The sequence below is a fragment of the Prionailurus bengalensis genome, chromosome A3 (assembly GCF_016509475.1).
Source record: "Prionailurus bengalensis isolate Pbe53 chromosome A3, Fcat_Pben_1.1_paternal_pri, whole genome shotgun sequence".
Taxonomy (NCBI): domain Eukaryota; kingdom Metazoa; phylum Chordata; class Mammalia; order Carnivora; family Felidae; genus Prionailurus; species Prionailurus bengalensis.
Window position 1 is genome coordinate 30,411,027 of NC_057354.1, and position 22,322 is coordinate 30,433,348.

General features: G+C 54.4%; 2 protein-coding genes across 4 annotated transcripts; both read left to right on the forward strand.

Moving 5' to 3' along the window:
• Positions 1-610: 610 nt before the first annotated feature.
• Positions 611-10,461, forward strand: CDC25B (cell division cycle 25B). 3 transcript variants are annotated; one of them, XM_043602807.1, is made up of 16 exons: positions 611-1,115; positions 1,911-2,020; positions 2,687-2,738; positions 4,719-4,760; positions 5,009-5,045; positions 5,302-5,424; positions 5,530-5,652; positions 5,840-5,974; positions 6,355-6,435; positions 6,552-6,728; positions 6,900-6,995; positions 7,545-7,607; positions 7,756-7,854; positions 8,072-8,205; positions 8,925-9,036; positions 9,155-10,461. In XM_043602807.1, exons 1-16 carry the CDS (start codon positions 916-918, stop codon positions 9,293-9,295), a joined length of 1,725 nt encoding a protein of 574 aa, XP_043458742.1. In that variant the 5' UTR covers positions 611-915; the 3' UTR covers positions 9,296-10,461. The 3 variants fall into 3 exon arrangements, with proteins under 3 accessions (XP_043458742.1, XP_043458741.1, XP_043458743.1); XM_043602806.1 differs by having other exon boundaries at positions 625-1,115; positions 5,302-5,652; XM_043602808.1 differs by lacking the exon at positions 5,302-5,424 and having other exon boundaries at positions 632-1,115.
• A 7,765-nt stretch (positions 10,462-18,226) lies between these two features.
• Positions 18,227-22,322, forward strand: AP5S1 (adaptor related protein complex 5 subunit sigma 1). Its single transcript, XM_043602809.1, has 3 exons — positions 18,227-18,620; positions 19,722-19,913; positions 21,181-22,322. The coding sequence occupies exons 1-3, from the start codon at positions 18,352-18,354 to the stop codon at positions 21,605-21,607; spliced, it is 888 nt and encodes a 295-aa protein (XP_043458744.1). The 5' UTR covers positions 18,227-18,351; the 3' UTR covers positions 21,608-22,322.

Here is a 22,322-nt window from a genome sequence, read left to right on the forward strand (position 1 = left end):
CTCGGGGTCACATGTATCGTAGCCCCCCACCTCCGGTGTACCTCGTGTGCGAGGGGCGGGGGAAGGGGGGAAGCTCCGTTCGATGATTTTGCTTTAGGGACGCTCCGCGCTGTTAGTCGCGAGCGCAGGGAGGCTGCAGGAGCGCCTGGGGTGAATTTCTGCTCCACCACTTGCCCGGTGTGACCTTGAACGAGTTAATGAACTTCTCCACGCTTCAACGTCCGGGTCGATAGAGTGGCAAACCCAGACCGCACCTCGTAGCCTTGTCTGGCAAACTCCTGGAGTGGAGCCTTCTCACGGTGCCTACTGGTGAGTGTAGGTGATGTTAAATCTCGGGGTGGGGGGGGGGTCCCTCTGAGGCCACCCTAGCGGGTGTTGGTTCCTCTGAGACCCTCTCGGCCGGGGGTGTGTAACTCCAAACCACATCCCGAGAAGCAGAATTTGGGAAGCCAAGATCCTCGAGTCCTGGCTGGAGGGGCGAGGGGTGGCGCGTGGGGGCTCAGGAGAAACCCCAGTCCCTCAGCCCCAACCAAAGTCTGGAACTCGGCGGGGCCGGGCTGGCCAGCCTCCGCGCCTTTCACCCCGCGGGCCCCGCCCTCAGCCCCGCCCTCCTCTAACCAGAGCCCCCATTGGTGGCGTCCGGCGGCGCGGCTGCTGTTATTTTTCGAATATATAAGGAGGTGGAGGTGGCAGCTGCTGCTTAGAGGTTTCCCGGACTGGTGGCTGGTCCCTGCGTCCCTCCACCCCGCCCCACCCTCCCCGCTTCCCTCTCCTCCCTCGCTCCGACCCCGTGGCTCTTCCTCCCTCCCTCTCCCCCCTCCATCCCGCGCCCGCTCCCCACCTCGCCCCGGCCAGCTGTGCCCGGCGTCGCCCTGCGCCCGGCCCTCCGGCCAGCCTTCCGCGGGCCACGCCGCGATGGAGCTGCCCCAGCCTGAGCCCGCGCCGGGCGTGGCTCTCAGTCCGGCCGGCGTGCGCGGTGGCGCCGAGCGTCCCAGCCACCTCCGGGGCCTCCGGCTGGGAGCTCATGGCCTCGTGGGGTCCCCGGAGCGCGCGGCCGCTTCCTCGCCGGTCACCACCCTCACCCAGACCATGCACAACCTCGCCGGGCTGGGCAGGTAGGGCGCCCCACCGACGCGGGGTGTGGGGTGAGAGATCCGCACTAGGGTGTTGGTCCCCGGCGTGGGAGTCGAATCGAGAGGCTGAGTGGGGAGGTGTCCTGGGTAAGAGCCTGCTTCAGGGACCCGGGACTAGGGCAATGAGGCCAGGTCTGTGCTGCTCACACCCTCCAGGTAACTTGCTCTTGGCAGCACAAGCCTCTGGAGACCACTGTCCCACTTCCCGGCTCCCCCCCCTCCCCCGCTGCCCCCCTAATCTCTGCCCTAATCACCACTATTTTGCCCCAGGCAGGGGATTCTGAGCTTGGAGTGGGAACTTGAGGGTGGCAGAACAGACTGGTTCTCCTATGTCCATGCCCCTGCTCCCTCCACCCCTAGTCCTTTCCCAGGGTCCTGCTTCCTGAACAGGCCTGCAGTGTCCAGACTGGGTTGCCCTCAGCAGCAGTAGAGACTAAAGTATTGGTCCTAGTTCCAGAAAGGCTTGTGGATGGGTAGGGGTCTGAAGAGTTCCGATGAAGGCCCCCCAGGGCTCCTTTCCTGCCCTGCCATCCCCCAGAGTGGCCTCCAGCCCAGCTTCTTGCTCTTGCTCTGGGCTCACCTCTTTCTTAATCAACAAAGAAAAGACACTTAGGGCTTCTGCAGAAGGCCCAGAGAAGAGGGTAAGCCCTCAGTGCCATCGCCTCTCTGGGGCAGTGGTGGGCCCTTCAGAGGTGTGGCCAGTGGGAACATGGGCCAGCCAGCTCTTGAGCCCCATGTTTACATTTCTCCTTCCCTGGGTCCCTGTTGCCTTCCCAGTGAGACCCCAAAGAGTCAGGTAGGCGGCCTGCTCACACGCCTATCCCTGTCCCGGAGACGAGCATCTGAATCTTCCCTGTCGTCTGAGTCCTCTGAATCTTCTGATGCAGGTGAGTCTCAAGGGCCCCGGGGGACTTGGGGGGCTGCCTGAGTCTCCCCACTTCCCTGCCAATCACACTAACATTTTCCCCACAACCAGGAGCCTCCACCTGCCCACTTCTGGTGGGGCTTACCACACCCAGCCCAGACTGGCTGAGCGGGCTGTAGGGCGGGGCCCACTTGGGGAGAGGAGATCTTACCTATTTAAAACCAAGCGCCAAAGTCCCTGAACCACAGCCCCACCTGGGAGGCATTAGGGCTGACACTTGGTCATTTTATAACATTCGCTTGCCTTCAGCTATAACCTTTTCTTTAAAAAGCTGTTATCTCTTCTAGAACAAATTACTTTAAACCAGTTTAAGAAAAATGCTTAGCAAAATTTTGGTTTAAAAACCCATACAGAGGAGGGGCACCTAGTGGCTCAGCTGGTTAAGCTTCAGACTCTTGATTTCAGCTCACGTCATGATCTCAAAGTTCTCCATGCTGACAGCACACAGCCTGCTTGGGATTCTGTCTCTCTCCCTCTCTCTGCCCTGTTTCTTTTTTTTTTTTTTTTTTAATGTGTCAAGATCTAAAATAGAAACAGGTTTTTTCTTTCTTGAATAGGGTTGGGACATGGTGGGGGAAAGTGCAGAAGATGGGCACTACTTTCAAACCAAGGTGCTCTGTCCCCTCAGGTCTTTGCATGGATTCTCCCAGCCCCATGGACCCCCAGATGGCAGAGCAGACGTAAGTACAGAAAAGGGATCTCCCCTGGGGCACCTGAGTGGCTCAGTGGGTTGAGCATCTGACTCTTGATTTTGGCTCAGGTCATGATCCCAGGGTCGTGAATTGAGCCCTTTGTCAGGCTCCATGCTGAGCTTGGAGCCTGCTGAAGATATTCTCTCTCTCTCTCTCTCTCTCTCTCTCTCTCTCTCTCTCTCAAAAAAAAAAAAAAAAGTGAAAAGATCCCCACTACCAAGGAGTTGGTACCTGCCTTTGGGAATCCAGTTTCAGCATAAACCCACTGGGGAAGCCTGGGAGAATGCCCAGACCCCTCCTATCCCCATATACCTGGTACTAATTGACCTTCCCAAGTCCTGAGACTTTGCTTCCTGTCTCAGAAAAGGGTCTGCCCCTATAGGAGCAGCCAACTGTGGTCTCAGGACCAGGTAGTGGGGATAGTGGCTTCTGGAGCAGTGGATACTTCAGCCAGCCCTTGGCTTGTGGGAATACAGGCCTGGTGTGTGTCCTGTTTTTCTTTTGCCTATACAGATGTTTATTTGTTTTTTTTTTTTTCTGTGAAATATAACAATTTTAAAATATGGTCCAATTGATTCAAAACTTTGAATTTGCTATAGACCAAACAAAACAGTTGGGGCAGGTTGGTCCAGCCCTTGGCCATCCTATCGGCAACCTCTGGACCAGGCACTTTATGAGAGAGAGCATGGAGAGAGAGTTCTGCTGAGGACAGATCCCTTCCCCTTGGTTGTGGGGCATGAGTAGTATCTTCCAGACCACAGCTGTTCCCATCCAGCTGTTAGAGCCCCAGCAGGGAGAGCAGCTGCCAGGCCTTAGTGGGGACAGCTGGGCATCCCCAGACTGGGCTGAGGGACTATGGCTTTGGGGTCAGAGCAGTGCCTATCTTTCCTCCCACTGCCTTTGATCAGACTGGGCTGGGCTACAGGGTTTGTTCACAAACAGGAAGCAGGGAGAGAAATTGGTGGGGGTGGGGGGACTGCAGGTCGGTTTTTGGTGGCAACACAGAGCTGTCCCTGCTTTACTCCCGAGGCCCAGGTGCAGATTGTAAATGAAGCCAATGCAATGTGGTCATTCCTGATGCCAGGTTGTCTGGGCACAACCACTCCCCACCCCTAGGAGTCATCCCCCTGACGCTAGCCCTCAGTGGGCCCCCCCACCTCTGCACCTGCTGTGTCGGTTACAGTTTCTCAGAAAGAAGCATGTGTGTGTGTGTGTGCCTGCGTTCGCATAGACGCACAAAAGCCTTGCGTGGCAGGTGGTCTCTGGTAACATAGCTAGGGGGTGGGGCCTATCTACAGAAGCTTGTGCCCCAGCCTCAAAAGGAACATCTGTTGGAATTCTTTGCCTGCTGGCCTCTTCTAAGGCAGGAGAAGGGGGTGGGACAGAGGCTGGGTCCTGGAAAATTCCATAGGAGGGAGGAGAGGATGTGACCCTGAACATTTGTCACCAGGGGGTCTGGCATGGCACACTGTGGCTGATCCAGGGGCACACTAAACTAGGCCCCTGTCCTGGGGGGAGCCAGGAGCGCCCCACACAAGGGGAGGGAAGGCATCCAGACCCTGGAGATACCCACATTGTTGGCCACAGTCTGTCATCATGGGATGGATGGATGCCTTTCCTGGCCACCATATGGCCCCGCTGAGGTGATTTGCATACAGGTGGAAGGCCTGTGGGCAGGCTGGCGAGACCGTTGCCTTGGTAGCGCCTCAGCAACCCTGTGACCTGCCCCAGCTGTCTCTATTGCTGCCATTCTCTGGGCCCTCTTCCATTCAGGGCAGCCTTCAAAATCCCAGGCTGCTTCTCCTCTCCCCCCTCCCCAGTACCTGGACCCCCTCCCTGCATTCTTCCCTCCACTGTCTACTGGTCTGAGTCTTGGCCTCTGGGCCTTGTGGACTGGGGGCCTGATGCTGGGGGTGGTCAATGTGCTATAGGAGGAGGTGGGCTGCACAGGACGTTTCTCTCTCTTAGGTTTGAACAGGCCATCCAAGCAGCCAGCCGGGTCATCCGAAAGTAAGTGCTACAGCCTTCCTCAGGCTGGCTCTGGTAGTCTTGGTAGTCTACCTACCACAGGCTCTGTCCATGCTACCCTCCCCTCCACCTCACCCCCCACCACGTTGGGTGGAGTAGGCATGGGGAGGGTGCTGTCCCATTCCCTCCCACAGGGATGCATAGGGCTCTGCGGTGGAGGGGCATCCTGCCTGCTCTCCTGCACAGCCCTCTACTCTCCAGCCCTGACATATCCCCGTTTCCTTCTGCAGCGAGCAGTTTGCCATTCGACGCTTCCAGTCCTTACCGGTGAGTGCCCTCTGAGGCCTGACGCTGGAGGCCCAGGCATTGCCCAGGCTTGAGGAGGGGCAGGAGGGATCCAGGGTCGCCTCCCAGAGGGTGGACTTGAAGTGGTCTGGCGTCCCTGGTCTGTCTGTGGGAGATGGGGTTTTGGAGGTGGATGGGCAGGGTGGGGGACTCGAAGGAGGGATGGGAGAAGGTAGGGCCAGGGCTGATGCCAGAGGAATGCAGCCTTCAGTACCTGCTGCCCTACCTGGCTCTCTAGGTGAGGCTTCTGGGCCACAGCCCTGTGCTACGGAACATCACCAACTCCCAAGCACCTGGCAGCTGGAGGAAGAGTGAGGCGTGTGGCCGAGCTGCCCGCAGCTCTGGGGAGGACAAAGAGAATGTGCGCGTCCAGAAGGCTGGAGTGGGAGCACTTCAGGGAGAGAAGGGGGTGTGCTGGGGTGGTTCTCTGGCGTTTGATGACACCCCCCCCCCATGTTGCCCACAGAATGGATTTGTTTTCAAGATGCCATGGAAACCCCCACATCCCAGCCATGCCCATGCTTTGGAAGAGTGGGCTGACCGAAGAGAAGCCTTTGCCCAGAGACCAAGCTCAGCCCCTGACCTGATGGTACGTCAGGAGAGCCAGACCATGCAGGGTGGGCTTGCATGTAGGGTTGGCACCCCTGAAGGCAGCCTGGGGGAAGGTGGAGGGTGATCCTGAACACTGAGGCAGTGGGAACCTTTTCTCAGAAGGATGGGGTTGGGGGCTGCCCGGGGTCCCCACCCTGAGCAGCTTGTGTCTGTCCCCTGCACAGTGTCTCACCCCTGAGCGGAAGATGGAAATAGAGGAGTGGAGTCCCCCAGCCCGATCCCGCTTCCCCCTGACTGCCACCCAGGGGTCCTCTGAGGAAGATGATGGATTTGTGGACATCCTGGAGAGTGACTTAAAGGTAACCAGTCTTTCCCCAGGATCTCCCCAAAGAGGAAAGCACTGACCTCCTGCAGGGAGACTACGCCATCATTCCAATGACAGAAGAGGAATTGGAGCTAATGGAGTCACAGCCTGACCTCTGGCCTACCAGAGACTAGCAGGCGACTGGCACTGGTGATGCAGTGAGGGAGGGCCCTGCAGGGCAGAGGGAAGCCTGGCACTCTACCATGGCCACGCTTCTCACGATTCTGTGCAAACAACTGGGGCCCTGCAATTTCCTGGTTCTAAGGGACGACCCTGTGTGGACATGGCCGAGGAGGGCCATGCTGAAGGACTTAGGGCCTATGAGGTTTGGCCTTTGCCTGCATGTTAACCATATCCTTGCTGATTTGGCCTCAGGATGACAATGTGGTCCCCCCAGGCATGGAGAGCCTCATTAGTGCCCCACTGGTCAAGACCTCAGAAAAGGAGGAAGAGCAGGTGGGTTTCTGGGGGGGCCCGCTCAGAACTTGGAGGGGTGGAGCCCTACCCTCCAGGTGGGGTTAGTAGGGGGCAGGGGCTGGGCACTCTGACCCCCTACCTGCCACCCCTCCCAGGGCCTCATCATATACAGCAAGTGCCAGCGGCTCTTCCGTTCTCCGTCCATGCCCTGCAGCGTGATCCGACCCATCCTCAAGAGGCTGGAGCGGCCCCACGACAGGGACCTGCCCATACAGAACAAGCGGAGGAAGAGCGTCACCCCTCCAGAGGAGCAACGGGAGGCCGAGGAACCTGTGGGTACCCCCTAGGGTGGAGCTGGGCGGCCACTGTCCGAGTCCACCCCGCAAGCCCTTCTTGGCTGGGTTTGTGGCAGAGGGAGGGGGCAGGGAAAGAGGAACCAGCTGAATGGGGGCACTGAGGGGCAGCCTGCCCACCCCTGATCCTGGCCACCATCCACCCCACAGAAAGCCCGTGTCCTCCGCTCAAAGTCCTTGTGTCATGATGAGATTGAGACTATCCTGGACAGTGACCACCGAGAACTGATTGGGGATTACTCCAAGGTACCAGCACTGGGGACCCTCCTCAGACTTGACCCCTTACTGTGTTTTGGCACCTTCCTCTCCCCTCCCAGCACACTTCCCCTGACTCCCTGCTTTGTTATTTGCAGCTTATCCTTTATTCTTACCTAGACTCCTCTCTGGCTCTCTTTGGTCTCCTGACTCTACCTCAAATCTGTCTGGGGTATCAGTTGTGTTCCAACCTTGGAAAACATTGCCAAACTAACATCTAGCTTGGAGCCTCCTCTGGCCTCATCCGGGCGCTTTGCAGAGTGTGGGGGCAGCAGGCAGGGAGTTCATCTCTTCTGCTCTCTTCTTCACTTTCCCCTTGGAAAGTGGTTGCTCCCTGGATGTCAGAACCCAAGAGGCACCTCTTGGTTGCTATTGGAACCAGAGCTAAATTTGAAGGTCAGAGCAGGTGTGGCCTTCTGTGCTTAGAAAAGAAACTCCATACTTACCTGACTCCTGGTCTTGCCAGTTTCACCTTTTTTTCTCCTCGCTCTCTCTTTCTCCCATCTCCCTTTCTCAAACTCTCTTTCCTCTTCCCTTCAGGCCTTCCTTCTGCAGACTGTGGATGGGAAGCACCAAGATCTCAAGTACATCTCACCAGAAACGGTATGTGGGGATGAGCCATTCTCCAGGCACACTTGGGACGTTTGCTTGTTAACCTTTTCTGGCTGGAAAAGGCCAGGGCAGCAGTAGGGTTGGGGTCAGCTCCCACCTGTCAGCCTGACCTGCTGGGACCCACCTCTGTGACCCACAGATGGCAGCCCTGTTGGCAGGCAAGTTCAGCAACATTGTGGAGAGGTTTGTGATTGTGGACTGCAGGTACCCCTACGAGTATGAAGGCGGGCACATTAAGGTGAGGCTGGCTGATGACGACAGGCCCTGAAGACCCACCAGGTCTGTCCTTCCTCTGCGGGGAGAGTGACTCAGTGGGGGGGTGGCAGCACCCTGTCTTAGGGAAGGATTCTGCCCAGTAAGAGGTGGGGTCACCTGTCTGAAAGTTGGGAACCGCACAGGGAGGGACCTGCCACCCAGGCCCAGGGCTACTGCCTGACCTCCAGCTCCTCTGGCAGACTGCCGTGAACTTGCCCCTGGAACGGGATGCTGAGACCTTCCTGCTACAGAGCCCCATCACACCCTGTAATCTGGACAAGAGAATCATCCTCATTTTCCACTGTGAATTCTCATCTGAACGTGGTCCCCGCATGTGAGTCAGCCAGCGGGTGTCTGCTCCTGACCTCTGCCCAGGCTTTGGGATGCTGGAGCCATCTGATGCACAGGAGGCCCGAGCCCAGCCCCAGCCCCTCCTAGACCTGGGCCTCTGGTCTCCTGGCAGTGTGTAGCAGACCTCAGCCTCCCTTCCTGTGCATGGCACCCTCCTCCTACTTCCCTCTCCCCATCCTTTCCATCTGGCCTCATGTCCACCCACCATCCATTGCCACCCTCCCCCTCCCCCTCCCCCCCACCAAGATCTGGTTCTAAGTCTCCAAAAGTGTCCTTAACCTTCAAGGGCCCTGTCCCAAGCCTCGGTGATGTTGACCCTTCCAGGGTTTGATGGATCTTTCTTCTCCCCACCTCTCATCCTCACCAAGTCTTGTCCAGACCTCCTGAACAGATCTCTACAATTTTGTCTACTTCTCTCCTTCCTGTTTCCCCTTTCTTGGTCCAGGTCAGATATCTCTAACAAAGATTGTGAACTATCTTCCAGAAACAACTCCCTTGATTTACCTCCTTTCTTCCATCTCCCCAACCTTTTCTGGACCCAGTAGCCAGATGATCTAAGAGTGTTCTTATGGTTGACATTCCTTTACTCAAGCCTTCTGTGGCTCCCCATGGCCCACAAAGGGGTGGGTGCAAAGAATAGGTCCCCTGAGGTATATCCCGCTGCACACCCAGCTCTGACCCCTACACCCCTGCTGGTCTCAGGTGCCGTTTCATCAGGGAGCGTGACAGAGCCGCCAACGACTATCCCAGCCTCTACTATCCTGAGATGTATATCCTCAAGGGCGGCTATAAGGAGTTCTTCCCACAGCACCCGGTACCATGGGGTGTGGGAGGGTTGGATTGTAGAGAATGGGTTCTGCCCAAGGAGAAGGGAGGTCTCCTCCCAGAGTTAACCATTCCCCATATTGATGGACTCTCCCATCCTGCCCTAGACCTTCTGTGAGCCCCAGGACTACCGGCCCATGAACCATGAGGCCTTTAAGGATGAGCTGAAGACCTTCCGTCTCAAGACACGCAGCTGGGCTGGGGAGAGGAGCCGGCGGGAGCTCTGTAGCCGCCTGCAGGACCAGTGAAGGCCAGCACCAGTCCTGCCTACCTTCTCTTCCTCGTGGCCTGGGTGCCAGCCACCTAGGGCCCTGCAGGGCTGAGGGTCTGCTGGAGGCCCCAGGTGCCATCCAGGGGAAGGGCAGTGAGGGTGTCCTGTCTGTCTGCCCCCAGCCCTGGTCCCCATGTCTCCATTCAATCATACTTCAGACCCTTGTCCCACCCCCACCCCAGCCCAGCCCCTGGAGGAGCCCAGCCTGTTGATTTGGTGAAATTGGATTATGTCGAGCTCTAAGGAAGTATTTTGTGTCCAGCAGGGACCTTTTTTTGCTTTTTTTCCTTCCTTGTTTGAGTTAACCCTTTGTCTTCCCATGTCCAGAAAAGACCCGCCTTTTCTCTAGGGGCTTTGTTTGTATGTGGCCAGAGGAAAGCCACAGCCCCCCAGGATGGGCCAAGGCAGAATTCCTCCCTGTGAGGGGAGCTGGCACTGCGGCCGGGCCCTCTCTAGCACTCCTGGGTGTGTCTGCCATGTTTTCTTTCTCTTTCTCTTTCCTGTCCCTCCACATGAACACCTGCAGCACAAACATAACCTCTTACTCTTTCCTGTTTCAGTGTTACCCGCACGCTTGATTCATTTGTCTGATTTGTTGCCCATCTCAGGATATTCACAGGCTGAGGATTAGGCTCCCCTCTCCAGCTGGGGTTAGAGACTTTGAACATTAATTAGCCACTTGACCCTAGCTCCTCAGGGGCCCTTGGGCCAGGGCTAAGGCCTGCATCCTGAGCCCCTGGAAGCCCAGACCTCACTGCTGTGAACCCCGGGGCCCGACTGGTCAGAATTTGCTGCTGTCTTGTTGTGGATGGACAGATGGACGAATGGACGGATGATGGATGGATGGATGGATGGATGGATGGCCATGGATGCCCAATGCCTTGCACACACAAACTGCTGAGTTGAAGCATTTCAGTGAGCATGACAGCCTGCGGCAAGAATATATATGTGTCTGTCTGTGTGGACAAACTCTTTACACTTTAAGGTTTGGAAATATTCAAGATGGAATGTCATAGAAGCAGCGAAGCCAAGGACAGAGCCATGTCCGGATTCCGAATCTCAGGATGTGTGGGGGGCTGTGCTTGAAGGCCCAGATGAGTCATCTGTTTGGGCCTTGGTTCAATAAAGCACTGAGCAAGCTGAGTAACCAGCATTGTGTCCTATGGGCCCTTGACAAGACCATGGCAGACGCTGATGGCGGGGGTAGGATAGCCACAGGTCAGTGGATGGGGGCCGGAAGACTCCTGCAGAGGTGGCCTCATGTTCTCTTCCCAAGGCAGCCTTGCCTCTCCTTCGTGTATCTATTCAAACACCTCTAAGCTCACCCTTTCTAAACTGCACCAAGTAACCAAAGTGACCCTGTCACTGCTCAAGAATTGTCAGTGGCTCCCCACTGCCCTCAGGATAAACTTATCCCTGCATGGCCCTTTAGGACCTGCCCCCCCCTCCCCAGGCCCATTCCTCACCTCATTTGACTCAAATCCCCATGTCTTGCTCTTCACATTTCCTTCCTTTGCACCTGCTGCATCATCAGGAATGTTCTCTCCCTGTTATTCCTCCTTTGAGACTCAATTTCAGATGTCACCTCCTCCCAGAAGCCTTCCTGCCCTGTCAGAAAACTGACTTTCCTCTCAGCGGCCCCAGCACCCCGCAGAGGTTCCACCACGTAGGGGGATGCCAAGTTCAAGATCAAGAGAGTGGAAAAGGGCCAATCTGGGAGAACGGGTCCCAGGCCCAAACCTGGTGTCTCAGGAAATTCCCTCAGAACACCACTGCAGGTGACCCTTGCCCCCAAATGCGAGTCTGTGATTGCGGGGCCTCCTTTGCACACATGTACAGATAAGGTACTACCTGATACAGAGTGTGTCAAACATGTGGGGCATCATTACCACTTTCTGTCAAAGTTCATCTACCTTCTGAAGTAGGTGGTGCTAACGATTATTCACTCCATTTTGTAGATGGGAAAATGGAGGCTATTTCCTACCAGAGCAATAAAGGACTCCAGATTCCCAGGCTGAGTCTAAACAATGCTTGCCTTGTCTCTGGCTTTTCCTCCAAGATTCTTACGCCCAAAGGCTTGGTCTTCCCTCTTGGTCCAGGCCCCGTGCAAGGGCACAATGCATGGGGGGTGTTGGGGTGTGACGGGGTGTGACTTTGATGGTCTGGGAGCCTGGGCCTTTGCTCAGGGAGGGAGGGGCTCTGAAAGCTCCAAAAGCCCTACCCGCTGATCAGGCAGCTGACACCAAAGGTAGCATTTATTCGGGTAAGGGGACTTGCCCCAGAAAAAAAGTATCTGTGTAGACCCCTGAGGAACAGGGAGAAATGGGGAGTGGGGGGGAAGGCCCTGGGCACTGTCCTACTAAGATTTGCTTGCTCCACTCTGCTTAGGTGGTCCCAGGAAGCCCCACTCCCTCCTTCCTGGTTTATAGAGGAGGAAGGCTGCTGGATGCTCAGAGAGGGCATGTGGTTGCCTCCAAGTCACACAGCAGATACAAGCAGAGCAGGCATTCCAGCTGCCTAGGACTCTCCCACTTCTCACCTCCTGCCTTGGTCCCAGAAAAGCCAAGTGGGTGGGGCTAGGTTGCCTGGTTTCTACTCTGAGTGTCCTTTTTCCACCCCATGGGTCAGGGTCAGGCCACGTGGGAGGAGAGAGCCATGGGTGTTGAGTGTAAACACATAGGCTGTGTGCCAGGTGCTGACATCTGAGACTACATCTGTCCTCCTCATATCCCACCATCGGAGCCATAGTTGTGGTCATGGGGCATTCACACTGTTCCAGACAGTTACACGTTGTCTCCTAAGCTTACCAGGTAGGTATATAGCTCATTTTGCAGGGGAAGAGGAGGAGGAGTCAGGGAGAGGGCCTTGGTCAAGCCAGGAAACAAAACATTCCCCAGAGAAGGTGCTGGTGCTCACATATACCTTGATGGGGGTGGGTCTGAGTCTAGGAGAGGGAATGCCAGAGGTTTGCCTCTCCAACTCGGGCCAGGACCCCATCTACCCCTGGAGTTCAGGGGATGGGGCAGAGGTGCCCCAATCTCTCCTCCCCCTAGCAAGAGAAGCGATAACTTCTTTCCTGGATGCTCATGAAGGGACGCAGATCAGGTAAGGAAGCAGTTTAAAATCCTGGGCTGCTGGCCAGTTTTGAAGGTTGTTTTGCCCGGGCCAGGGTAGTTAAAGAGCATCATAGGGCCAGGCACAGGTAGGAAGCTGGCCTGTGCCAAGCTGACCAAGTCAGTGGGCACTAGTGGGGTGTGGACACCAGCTGAATCACTCACTGGGTCACTTGCAAAAACAATTTTAAAAAATGTTTTCTTTTTAAATTGAAGAATAATCAACATCTCATCAAGGGCACACATCTTAAGCAGAGAACACAGACCCGAGGAACCATTACACAGCTCAAGATAAAGGACTTCTCTAGAATTCCATGAGGCTCTCTCTTGCTTCCTCCCAGTGCCTGCATCCCAGGGGTCCCCACTATTCTGACCTCTGTCAGGTAGATTCGTTTCTCCTGTCTTGAGCTTCATATACATGAAATCATACAGTTCATACCCTTACGTCTGGCTTCCTTCACTCAGCATGACTTTGAGATTCATTTATGTTTCCTTTAGCAGCAGTTTGTTCCTGTTCATTGCTGAATAGTTTCCCACTGTGTGACTATACTCCTAAATTGAATTATTCATTCTAAATTTTTTTCTTCTGGTTTTTACATTAAAAAATTAAGATACAGGGGTGCCTGGGTGGCTTAGTTAAGCATCTGACTCTTGATCTCAGCTTAGGTCTTGATCTCAGGGTCGTGAGTTCAAGCCCCACATTGGGCTCTGTGCTGGGCATGAAGCCTACTTAAAGAATATATAAAAGTGAAGATATAATTTATATATATCAAATTCACCCATTTGAGTGTACGATTCTGTGAGTTTTGACAAATGCATACAGTGTGTAACCACCATCACAATCAGGTATAGAACATTTTCATTCTGCCCTTGATGGATTATTTGAGGTGATTTCAAATGGTACCGGCAATATACCCAGGAGTGGAAATGCTGGGTCATAGTGTGTTTGCTCAGCTTTAGCGTTTTGTACCAGCAGAGTGAGAATTCTGCTGCCCCGTATGCTCATCACAATTGGTAAATTTTAATTTCTCTCTCTTAACCAGAAAACGTGACCGTTGTACATAGCAAAGAGCTCTGTTAAGTGCTGGACTTACACGTTGCGGTGTGGCAGCAGCAAGGCTCAAGCATTATAAGCCCAGCCTGTTTTCTGACTCTCCTACATTGAAATATTGGTCTTAATTTCTTCCTCAAGTCAGATTCTCTAAAAAAGTTAAAGTGACTCCTCAGAGTCAGTTGGCTGTACGTCATTGGCTTGAGCCCATCCATTGACGACAGCTTACAGCCATCTAGAAAACTTGGGATTTCTAAAAAGTCTTCATATCTGGAATCGAACATGTAGGCGCCCACTTTCCAGAGGCAATGAAACTGTTAGTACAGAAAGGAGGGATGTTTAGACAAGGAGGTCCACGGTCTCATGGAATCTGGAAACAATCAGGAGAGGGAAGTTGAGTAATGACGGGGAAGTTGCTGTTCTGCAGCCAGGAAAGCCATGCCTTGAGAGAACGCTGGAGGAAGTGGACTTGTTCACAGCCGATTGTTCAAAGGAGACAGTTGGTTACGGGACAGAAGGTAAGAAGCATTCCTGCCCAGCCCACACAGGAATTGGTGTGGGTGCCAGCCGTGTGCCGCTAGGCAGCCTCCGCCCCACCCAGCTGCACCAGCACACGCCCCTGGGAGGGCTGCCAGGCTCTGAGTCAGCGGGGCCTGAGGCAGCCGGAGGGGAGGAAGCCTCACGTGGCCGGGTCCCAGCCGCCTCGTGGGGCCTTCTGGCTGTAAGCCCTGCAGGAAGCGCGGCTGTTTGAAAGGACGAATCACACATGGCCTCCTCCTCCTGGAGCCCAGCCAAGACTATTTCCATGGGGCCTGGGGCTCCTTGAGGGTGGGATGGAGCTCCCAGGGTTGGGTTGTAGAAGGTATGCAGGGCTGGAGTTGGAGGAGCCTTATGGTCTTCTGAAATGTGGAGCAGGGGCTGAGTCAGCCCCTGGGGCCACTGTGGGGGGACAGGGAGGAAGGGGGACACACAAGGTGGGGGGAGGGGCAGGCTGAAATCTACGGACATGCACATCTCCCTTAGCACGTAACCTCAGGAAAGTTACTTGAGTTCACTGTGCCTTAATTTCCTCATCTGTAAAATGGGGATTGTAAATGCCCCCCTTCAAAGGATTGCGGGTTGGATCAAATGAGTTAGTGTATGTAAAGCACTCAGAACAGAACCTGTCTACAGTGAGTGCCATACAAGAGTTGGCTATGGCTGTTACTACTTAGGGCCAGTGTGAGGATTAAAGAACAGACAGGCAAAAAGGATGAGCCTGAAAACAATTAGAAGAAAGGGGTCCAGGCTGAGGGTTTTGTCCCTTTTCTGCACATGGGCAAGCCCCTGGGTTGTAGGAGAAAAGCCCAGATGCTGTATGTAGGCTGGTGGTCTACTGCACCAGTCCAGGTAGCAGTTAGGAAGCTGTGGAAGGGGATGTGGTGGAGACAGAGGAGGAAGCCATCTGTGTGGCTGGTGGAAAGCTGCCCGCACAGGGCAATGCCATCTCTGAGATGACCCAGGGAGGTGGAGGGGGATGGAAGAACAAGACTGGCCTGAATTTGGTCCCCTTTATTCTACAGCAGCCTTATCCACTTAATCTCAGCCCCCCTGGATTCTCAAAAAAGCAGATCCCTTCTTCTGCTTAGTTTGCTATTCTACTCTTTGAGAAATGGCTAGACATCCTTATCAGGGAGTCATTCAGAAAATCCACTGCCTGGGGCTGGCAGATTCTACCCAATGGCCCTCCCCACATCCAGAAGTAGGTGGTGGCTCAACTAGTCTGGCCTGAGGACTCAGGGTCTGTAAAGACCTTCAATATGGGTTCCCAGCTGTCAAAAACTAATGGGGCTGTCCCCAGGGAGTGAGTTCTCTGTCCCTGGAGATGTGTAAGCAGGACCTGGGGGTTGGTTCTAATATCTGGGAGAAGCAGCCGAACTTCCCAAGCCAGGCTGCCCACCGGTGATCAGGACACTGCTATGGCTTGGGTAGGTGCGGAACGGAAACTGCTTTCCAAGTTGAATCAGTATCAGTCACCGAGCATACATCACAGTGTTAGGCACCAAGGGGCATTGGAAAAGGCAGGCACCAGGCTGCCTGCCACCATGGGGTAGGCCTCACCCGGACATGGGTAGGGAGCAGTGGAGGATGGGAGTGTGGGGAAGGGGCCCAATGTAAGAGGGTACAGGCAACCCCCCACCCTAGTTCACAGGACCACTGAGAAGACCACTGGGGACTGGCGTGATAGGCACCTCTGCACACAGCCAGAGGGAGGGGAGGGGGAATGATAGGAAGGTGTGATCCTGAGCCACTTCTAGACAGGTGGGCCAGGCCCTAAATCCAGCCACCTTCCTCATTCAATCTCCTCTAGTTTTTGTGTAGTGCTTTATTTTACTTTCCTTCCTTCTCCAGTTTCTCTCTCTTACACACACACACACACACACACACACACACACACACACACACACACATACACACACTCTCCATATCCCACAAACCCACATCTGCACCTATTGTATGCCTGGCCCAGCTGCAACCTGTAGGGTAACCACTATGAAAGGCTCACACACATGAACATGCAATGCATGTTGCTTCCACCGCACTCAGACTGTTTCATTCTGTCGTGAGGACCGGTCTTATGATTCCAGGAGGCACTGGAAGGTCAGCCTGTCCGTCCCTCTGCCTCCCATCAGACCAGAACACCCCACTTGCTTTCCAGTGCTGACCAACACCTCTCTGACACCTTCTCCTATCTTGTCTCTGTATTAAGGGTTGTCAACATGCATTGATTTACTGAGTGCCTACTATATGCCAGGCAACACCCTGACCACTTCACGTTGCCTCAATTAGGCATGAATTAGACTCTATGTAACGGCAACCCCACACAGCTGTTTAACAAAATAAATGTGTGTGCTCCTCACTCAGCAAGAAGGCTCTGCAGCATCTTGGGGGACCCAGGTTCCTTCCTGCCTCACTGTCCTCAGCTCATGGCTTTAGACCTGGAAATCACAGGCTGGCTGAAGGCTGCAAAGAGTCAGGAATGGCACCTGAGTCTGCTCTGCTACTTGTCAAGACACTACCTCCATCTGGGTCCTCCAAAGCCCTGCATAGTAGTGGCTCAGGCTAGATTTTCACTGCTGTCTCCTTCACATACCTCGCGAGGCCAGCCCCTCAGTGGCCTGGGACTTGGGAGTGGACTCACTGCCTAAGGAATGGACAGAGGGACGCCTGGGTGGCTCAGTCGGTTGAGTGTCTGACTCTTGATTTCAGCTCAGGTCAGGATCCCAGGGTCGTGGGATTGAGCCCCACATGGGGCTCCATGCTGAGTGTGTGGAGCCTGCTTAGGATTCTCTTTCTCCCTCTGCCCCTCTCCCCCATTTGGGCTTTCTAAAAAGAAAAAAATAAATAAATTTAAAAATAATTTTTTAAAAAAGGAACAGACAGAGGCTGGAATACTGTATTCCAGATGCCAGGTGGCCCCAAGCAACCACAGCCCTTGGCCAGGTCTCTGCTGTAATCAGCTGGCAGACATGGGTCCTGGCTGAGCGTGATAGGGACCAGCAACCAGGAACTGAGCCAACATGACCCCAGTCTTGTGACTGAGTTCTCACACGGTCTCTGGGCCTGCCCCTCCATCTATAAATATATGTTGTACATATGTTCAAAATGCCCCTATGCCCTAGTCAGACCCTGCCCATCTCCTGTAGCCTTCCTTCAATGCCGCCCTGCCCAGGTCCTGTAGCCATTGCATGCCTTGCCCTTGGAGGGTCCTGGCTCCAGGGTCCCCACCTTGGCTGCCCGGCTCTTCATTTCTTCAGTCACCAAGGAGTGTGTTCTTGTCGGCTCCAGGCCTACTTTGTGCATGGCCCTGGGGAGGGAACATGTGTGCCATGGCCTGTGTATACCCCATGGGAGACATCACCACCACAGGCAGACCCTCAGCAATGGGTGCAAAGACAGCAGCTGAACACTAAAGGGCAGTCCAGGCAAGAAAGTTTCCCCTAGGTTTTGGTCTGAGCACATTTTGAAGGGGAAAAAAGGGGGGAGGAAAGGGCATTCCAGGCTGAGGGAACAGCCAGTGTGGAAGCTCTGAGGAACAGAACACTGGGAGGCTTGAGTGGTTCACTTGCTAATAAGGCAAAAGTGTGCATGCATGTGTGGGGATGCCCAGGGTAGGCAGTGAGGCTCAGGATAGACCTTGCCGGGCCCCAAACACCTCTGGGTTGAGTCTCTAATTGGGGCTGGAGGCAGATGGCCTGCCAGGCCCCTTTTAGGTTGAAAGAATAAATCTCTTCACTATACCTTTGACAGCCTCCCTCAAAGAGGGGTCAACTTGTTAGAGGTGGAAGTACCAAAGGAAAAACTGGTCAGCCTACTAAACCCTTCATTGGGGTCCAACGAAGTGACTCACTTGCCAGGAACACACAGCTTGTAACAGGGGTGGGCTAGGGGGATGGGGGGGGGGGCAGGGATAAATTTGAATCATTCTACTCGAAGCCGAACCCTGGCCTTATCCCACCTCAGGAACCCACAACCCTAAACCCTCCCCGAAGAAATGCCTAAATATGCATCTTTGTCCTGAAGTCACAATTTCCAAAAGTAAAGCCCAGGAACCTACATTTTAATAGGCACCCCACTGACTCCCACGCATAATGGCCAGTTTGAGAACAAGCCCCGCACCTTTAGGCTCCACGAGCCTCAGAAGGCTCGCAGGGACCTCGGGGTCCGAACCCCTCCTGCTCGCAACTACGCGGCCGCCCGGGCTTTTCCGGAAGGTTCACATGCCGGGTCGCTGCGCCCTCTCGCGGTCGACGGGGGCTGTGGCCTAGGGCTCAGCTGGTCCAGGGGCTCCGAGTAGGAACACCCATACCCTGTCTGGCAATAACGGGCATGGGCCTTGCTGGGAGCTCGAAGCAAGGGGTCTTTGATCGGAGGGCGAAAGCTGCCCTCGCCGGGGGCCCCAGTGTCAGAACACCTCCCCTCCCCACTCCCGGAGCAGCACTCCGGGCGCGCGGGCCCCGCCCACCTTGCGCGCGTCACCTCGTGCGCGCTCTCGCGACCGGCGTGCGCAAGCGCCCAGGGGCTTCGCAGCCGCCATTACTTTCCCACTGCCGGGTCCTGCGGCCTGTTAGCAGAAGTCCGCAGGCAGGGAAGGAAGGGTGAGTACGACGCCTGGAGGACAGCAGCCCCGGGGCTCAGGAACAGCACACTCAGGGCGGGGTCCCTGGCTTAGGTCTTGTCTGACTGGAGCAAGAAACTACAACCCCCCAAATGCCCTGCGCCACAGGGTTGCGCGAGGCAGTGACGTGAGAGTTTTTGTCGCTACCATTTGTGGGCAGGGGGGACGCGGTGGCGGAGGCTGATGACGCGCTCTTCTTGCCGCTGGAGGGTCACCGGAGGTCAGCGCCAGGTCAGCTGGCTCCCGCTCTCATAGCGCCTTCGCGAACCTTCCTGCTTGACCAGTCTAAACTGACGATCTATTTACCCTTAATCACAGATAACAGATATTTGTTTACTGTGTACCCGCTGCCTTTCCATCCCTGGCTGGCCACTGACCCAGCCAGACACTCTTATTATTAGTATCATTACTTAGTAGTCTTTATTTTTAAGTAATCTGAAACTTACAGAAAATTTCAAGAGTTTCTTATAAAGAGCTATCTCATACCCTTTGATGATTAAGTTAGCTGCAGATACGATGCCATTTTAGCTCAATGTTTAGAGGTATGTCAGTGTGTATTTTCTAAAAACGAGAACATTCTCCCACATTCAAAATTAGGTAACATTGGTCAAGACTATTATCTAGAATGTTTCCAGTTGCCCTACTAGTGCTGTACGTTGAAACTACCCTTTTCTTGGCTGGGGATCCCCCACACACATCCCACACACAGGCAGCATTCAGCTGGCCTTGTCTCTTTAGTCTCTTTCAGTCTGGAGCAGTGCTCCCCAGCTTCTGTTGACTCTCATGACACTTTTTGAAGATTCCTGGCCATTTGTTTTGTAGTTTTGTAGGTTTGGGGTTGTCTGAGATTTCTTCACTTGACCTTAGCCAAAAGGCAGAGAAGCAATTGAGATTTCTTCACCATTGACTTTGTTGTGAGCAGAAGTGCTGCTGACCAGACACCATTATGGCGAGGCGGGGAGTGTGTCTTGGGTGGCTGAGGAGCACCATTGGCCAGCCACAGCAGCCTCTGGACATGCTGCCTTGTGGCTGCCCTGTGACTTTAACACCCATCTCACTGAGGTCTCTGGCTTCCCTGTAGTGCCTGCCCTGGAGCTATGGTCCACGCCTTCCTCATCCACAACTTGCGGGCTCCGCAGGCCCAGGACACGGGCCTTTGCCGAGTGCTCTACTCCTGCGTCTTTGGTGCCGAGAATTCACCCGATGACCCACGGCCACATGGTGCTGAGAGGGACAGGCTCCTTCGAAAGGAGCAGATTTTGGCTGTGGCCAGGTAACACATGGGCCTTCACTGAACACATGCCTGATAATAATAGGTTTTCTGCGGGGCACAGAGAATCAGACTAAGAAGCAGAGACAGAGTTTTAGAGTAGTGTTTCCATGAGCTGTCCACAGTTGTTCACAAGCGTTATGTGAAAAAGGGTTAAAGAAATAATAACAGTACGGTCATCATTGTTAACTATTATAGTTAGCATTTATTGAGCCTGTACATATGTGCTAAGAGTTTATGTTCTGAGCATTTTATGTATATGGACTCATTAATCCTTGTAACCATCTATTGAGATAGATAGTTATTATCCCTACCTTGCAGGTGAATAAACTGAGGTACAGAGACTTTAAGGAACTTAACCTGCCCAAGGTTATGTAACTAGAACATGGCAGAGCTGGGATTTCGGTGTAGGCAGGCAGATCCTGGAACATGCTTTGCAGTGCAGGACTTCTCAGGGCCATTAGTATGCCTGTAGGTTTTATGAATCCCTAAGGAGGAGTGAGAATGTCATACATGGGAATGCTGAGCCCAGAGCCTCCTGAAAGCCACTGAAAGAGCAGTGTGTGGGAAATACTGTTCCAGATGTAGTGGCTGGCCTTGGACCTTCCCATCCCAGACCCAGATGGAGCCAGCCAGTGCCAGAATCTCTTGACCTCTCTGCCTTTTGTGTCCGGGGATTAGCATTCTCGAATGGGCAGCCCTGTGTTAGCCTCTTGCCATCCCCTTGTTCCTCTGGGCCTCCACCCCCCTCCTGTAGCACAGAAAATTAAATGCCTTTAAAACGAGCCTGTGCATGGCCCAAATTAGAAAGTGATTCAGGAGGGATCAGAGAGTGATTTCAAAAACCTGAATGGCCAAGTGGACAGTCTTCTCTTTTTTATTTGGAAAGGGTTGCAGGATGGTGGTGGAGAGGTTGGACAGGCCAGTTGCATTTCTTCATTTCTCATGGCTTGTGTTTCTTTATGTTAAGGAAGCCTCTGTGAAGCTAGTGGTGGCAGGATCTTTTTCCCCTGGTGCCCTTTCCTGGCTCAAAGAGCTGTGTTCAAAACCTGCCTTCTCTTGAACACATGGAGTGAAATGGTTCAGGGCCTGGAGATGGGAGCCTGGATTCCTGTCATGGCTCATGCTTCCTGCTCTGTGGTCCTGGGCAGGTCACTTAGTCTCTCTGGGGCTAAGTTTCTACATCTGAGATATGGAGTTAATAGCACCTCTCAGTTTTAGGGGTGGTCATGAGGATGACAGAAATCAGTGACCCACCCACTCTTCCCAGGCAGGTGGAATCCATGTGCCAGCTTCAGCAGCAGGCATCTGGCCGGACCTCCATGGACCTGCAGCTTCAGTCCTCAGATGAGCCAGTGCCCCTGCATGAGGCCCCACATGGGGCCTTCCGCCTGGCAGCAGGGGACCCTTTCCAGGAGCCTCGGACAGTGGTGTGGCTGGGTGTGCTCTCATTAGGCTTCGCCCTGGTGCTGGATGCCCATGAGAACCTGCTGCTGGCTGAGAGCACACTCCGGCTGCTGGCACGCCTCCTTCTGGATCACCTCCGGCTGCTTACCCCCAACACCAACCTCTTGCTTAGGGCTGATCGCATCGAGGGCATCCTTGCCCGCTTCCTGCCCCATGGTCAACTGCTCTTCCTCAATGACCAGTTTGTCCAGGGTCTGGAGAAGGAACTCAGTGCTTCCTGGCCCCGCTGACCCCTCACTGGGATGGGGCTTCCTGAGGGGCAGGGAAGGAGGACAGGGATGGATGGACACACAGCCAGGTGAATCTTGGCATTGGCCTCCTTCCCAGCCTGCTCCCAGCTCTGCTGTGCTACCACATCCAGGACAAGTGGACAGGACAAGCTGGCAGAAAAGAGGGCTGGGCAAAGGGTGGTGAGGAGGAATCCCGGAACATCCTGTGCCTGGAGCTGCCATGTGACTCATTTAGACTGCATAGTGGACCAGTCTCACCTGTCCTTGACCCCAGTTTCTCCCATCCCCGGCAGCCAGTCCCCAAAACAGTCCACCAGTTGCTAGTGTTGGAGCATGAGGAGTGGAACTCAGCCCACTTTCTCCTTCCAAACCCATAGTCCTCACAGTGCAAAAGGAACCTGAGACTCCCAGGGTGGGGGAGCTGGTTGCTGTATTTGCACTCACTTAGGCAACATTACCAACAAGGATTTTGTCAGTGAGGACCTGCTCAGTGTCCAGCCCCACCACAGTTCACAAATGTGTCTGTCGTTCATTCAGCAGGGGGATTCTGTAGCTCTCTTTGGGCCCATCCCTTGCCCACCAGGCAACTTCAAGATGATGCTAGGTTTCCTTTGTCTTCAGGGAGAGAAGATACCATCAGATGGGTGCAAGAAGTCTAGCCAGGATGAAGTTGTCTTTCTTGTTTTGAATTAAAAGCACTGATTGTGTGATTTCA

Bases quoted from the DNA above. Each gene is read 5' to 3' on its own strand.
- CDC25B (XM_043602806.1), top strand. From the start codon at position 916: ATGGAGCTGCCCCAGCCTGAGCCCGCGCCGGGCGTGGCTCTCAGTCCG. The intron at 1,116-1,910 runs GTAGGGCGCCCC...TTGCCTTCCCAG, and splicing joins AACCTCGCCGGGCTGGGCAG to TGAGACCCCAAAGAGTCAGG. The intron at 7,608-7,755 runs GTATGTGGGGAT...TGTGACCCACAG, and splicing joins AGTACATCTCACCAGAAACG to ATGGCAGCCCTGTTGGCAGG.
- AP5S1 (XM_043602809.1), top strand. From the start codon at position 18,352: ATGGGCCTTGCTGGGAGCTCGAAGCAAGGGGTCTTTGATCGGAGGGCG. The intron at 18,621-19,721 runs GTGAGTACGACG...GCTTCCCTGTAG, and splicing joins CCGCAGGCAGGGAAGGAAGG to TGCCTGCCCTGGAGCTATGG. The intron at 19,914-21,180 runs GTAACACATGGG...CACTCTTCCCAG, and splicing joins CAGATTTTGGCTGTGGCCAG to GCAGGTGGAATCCATGTGCC.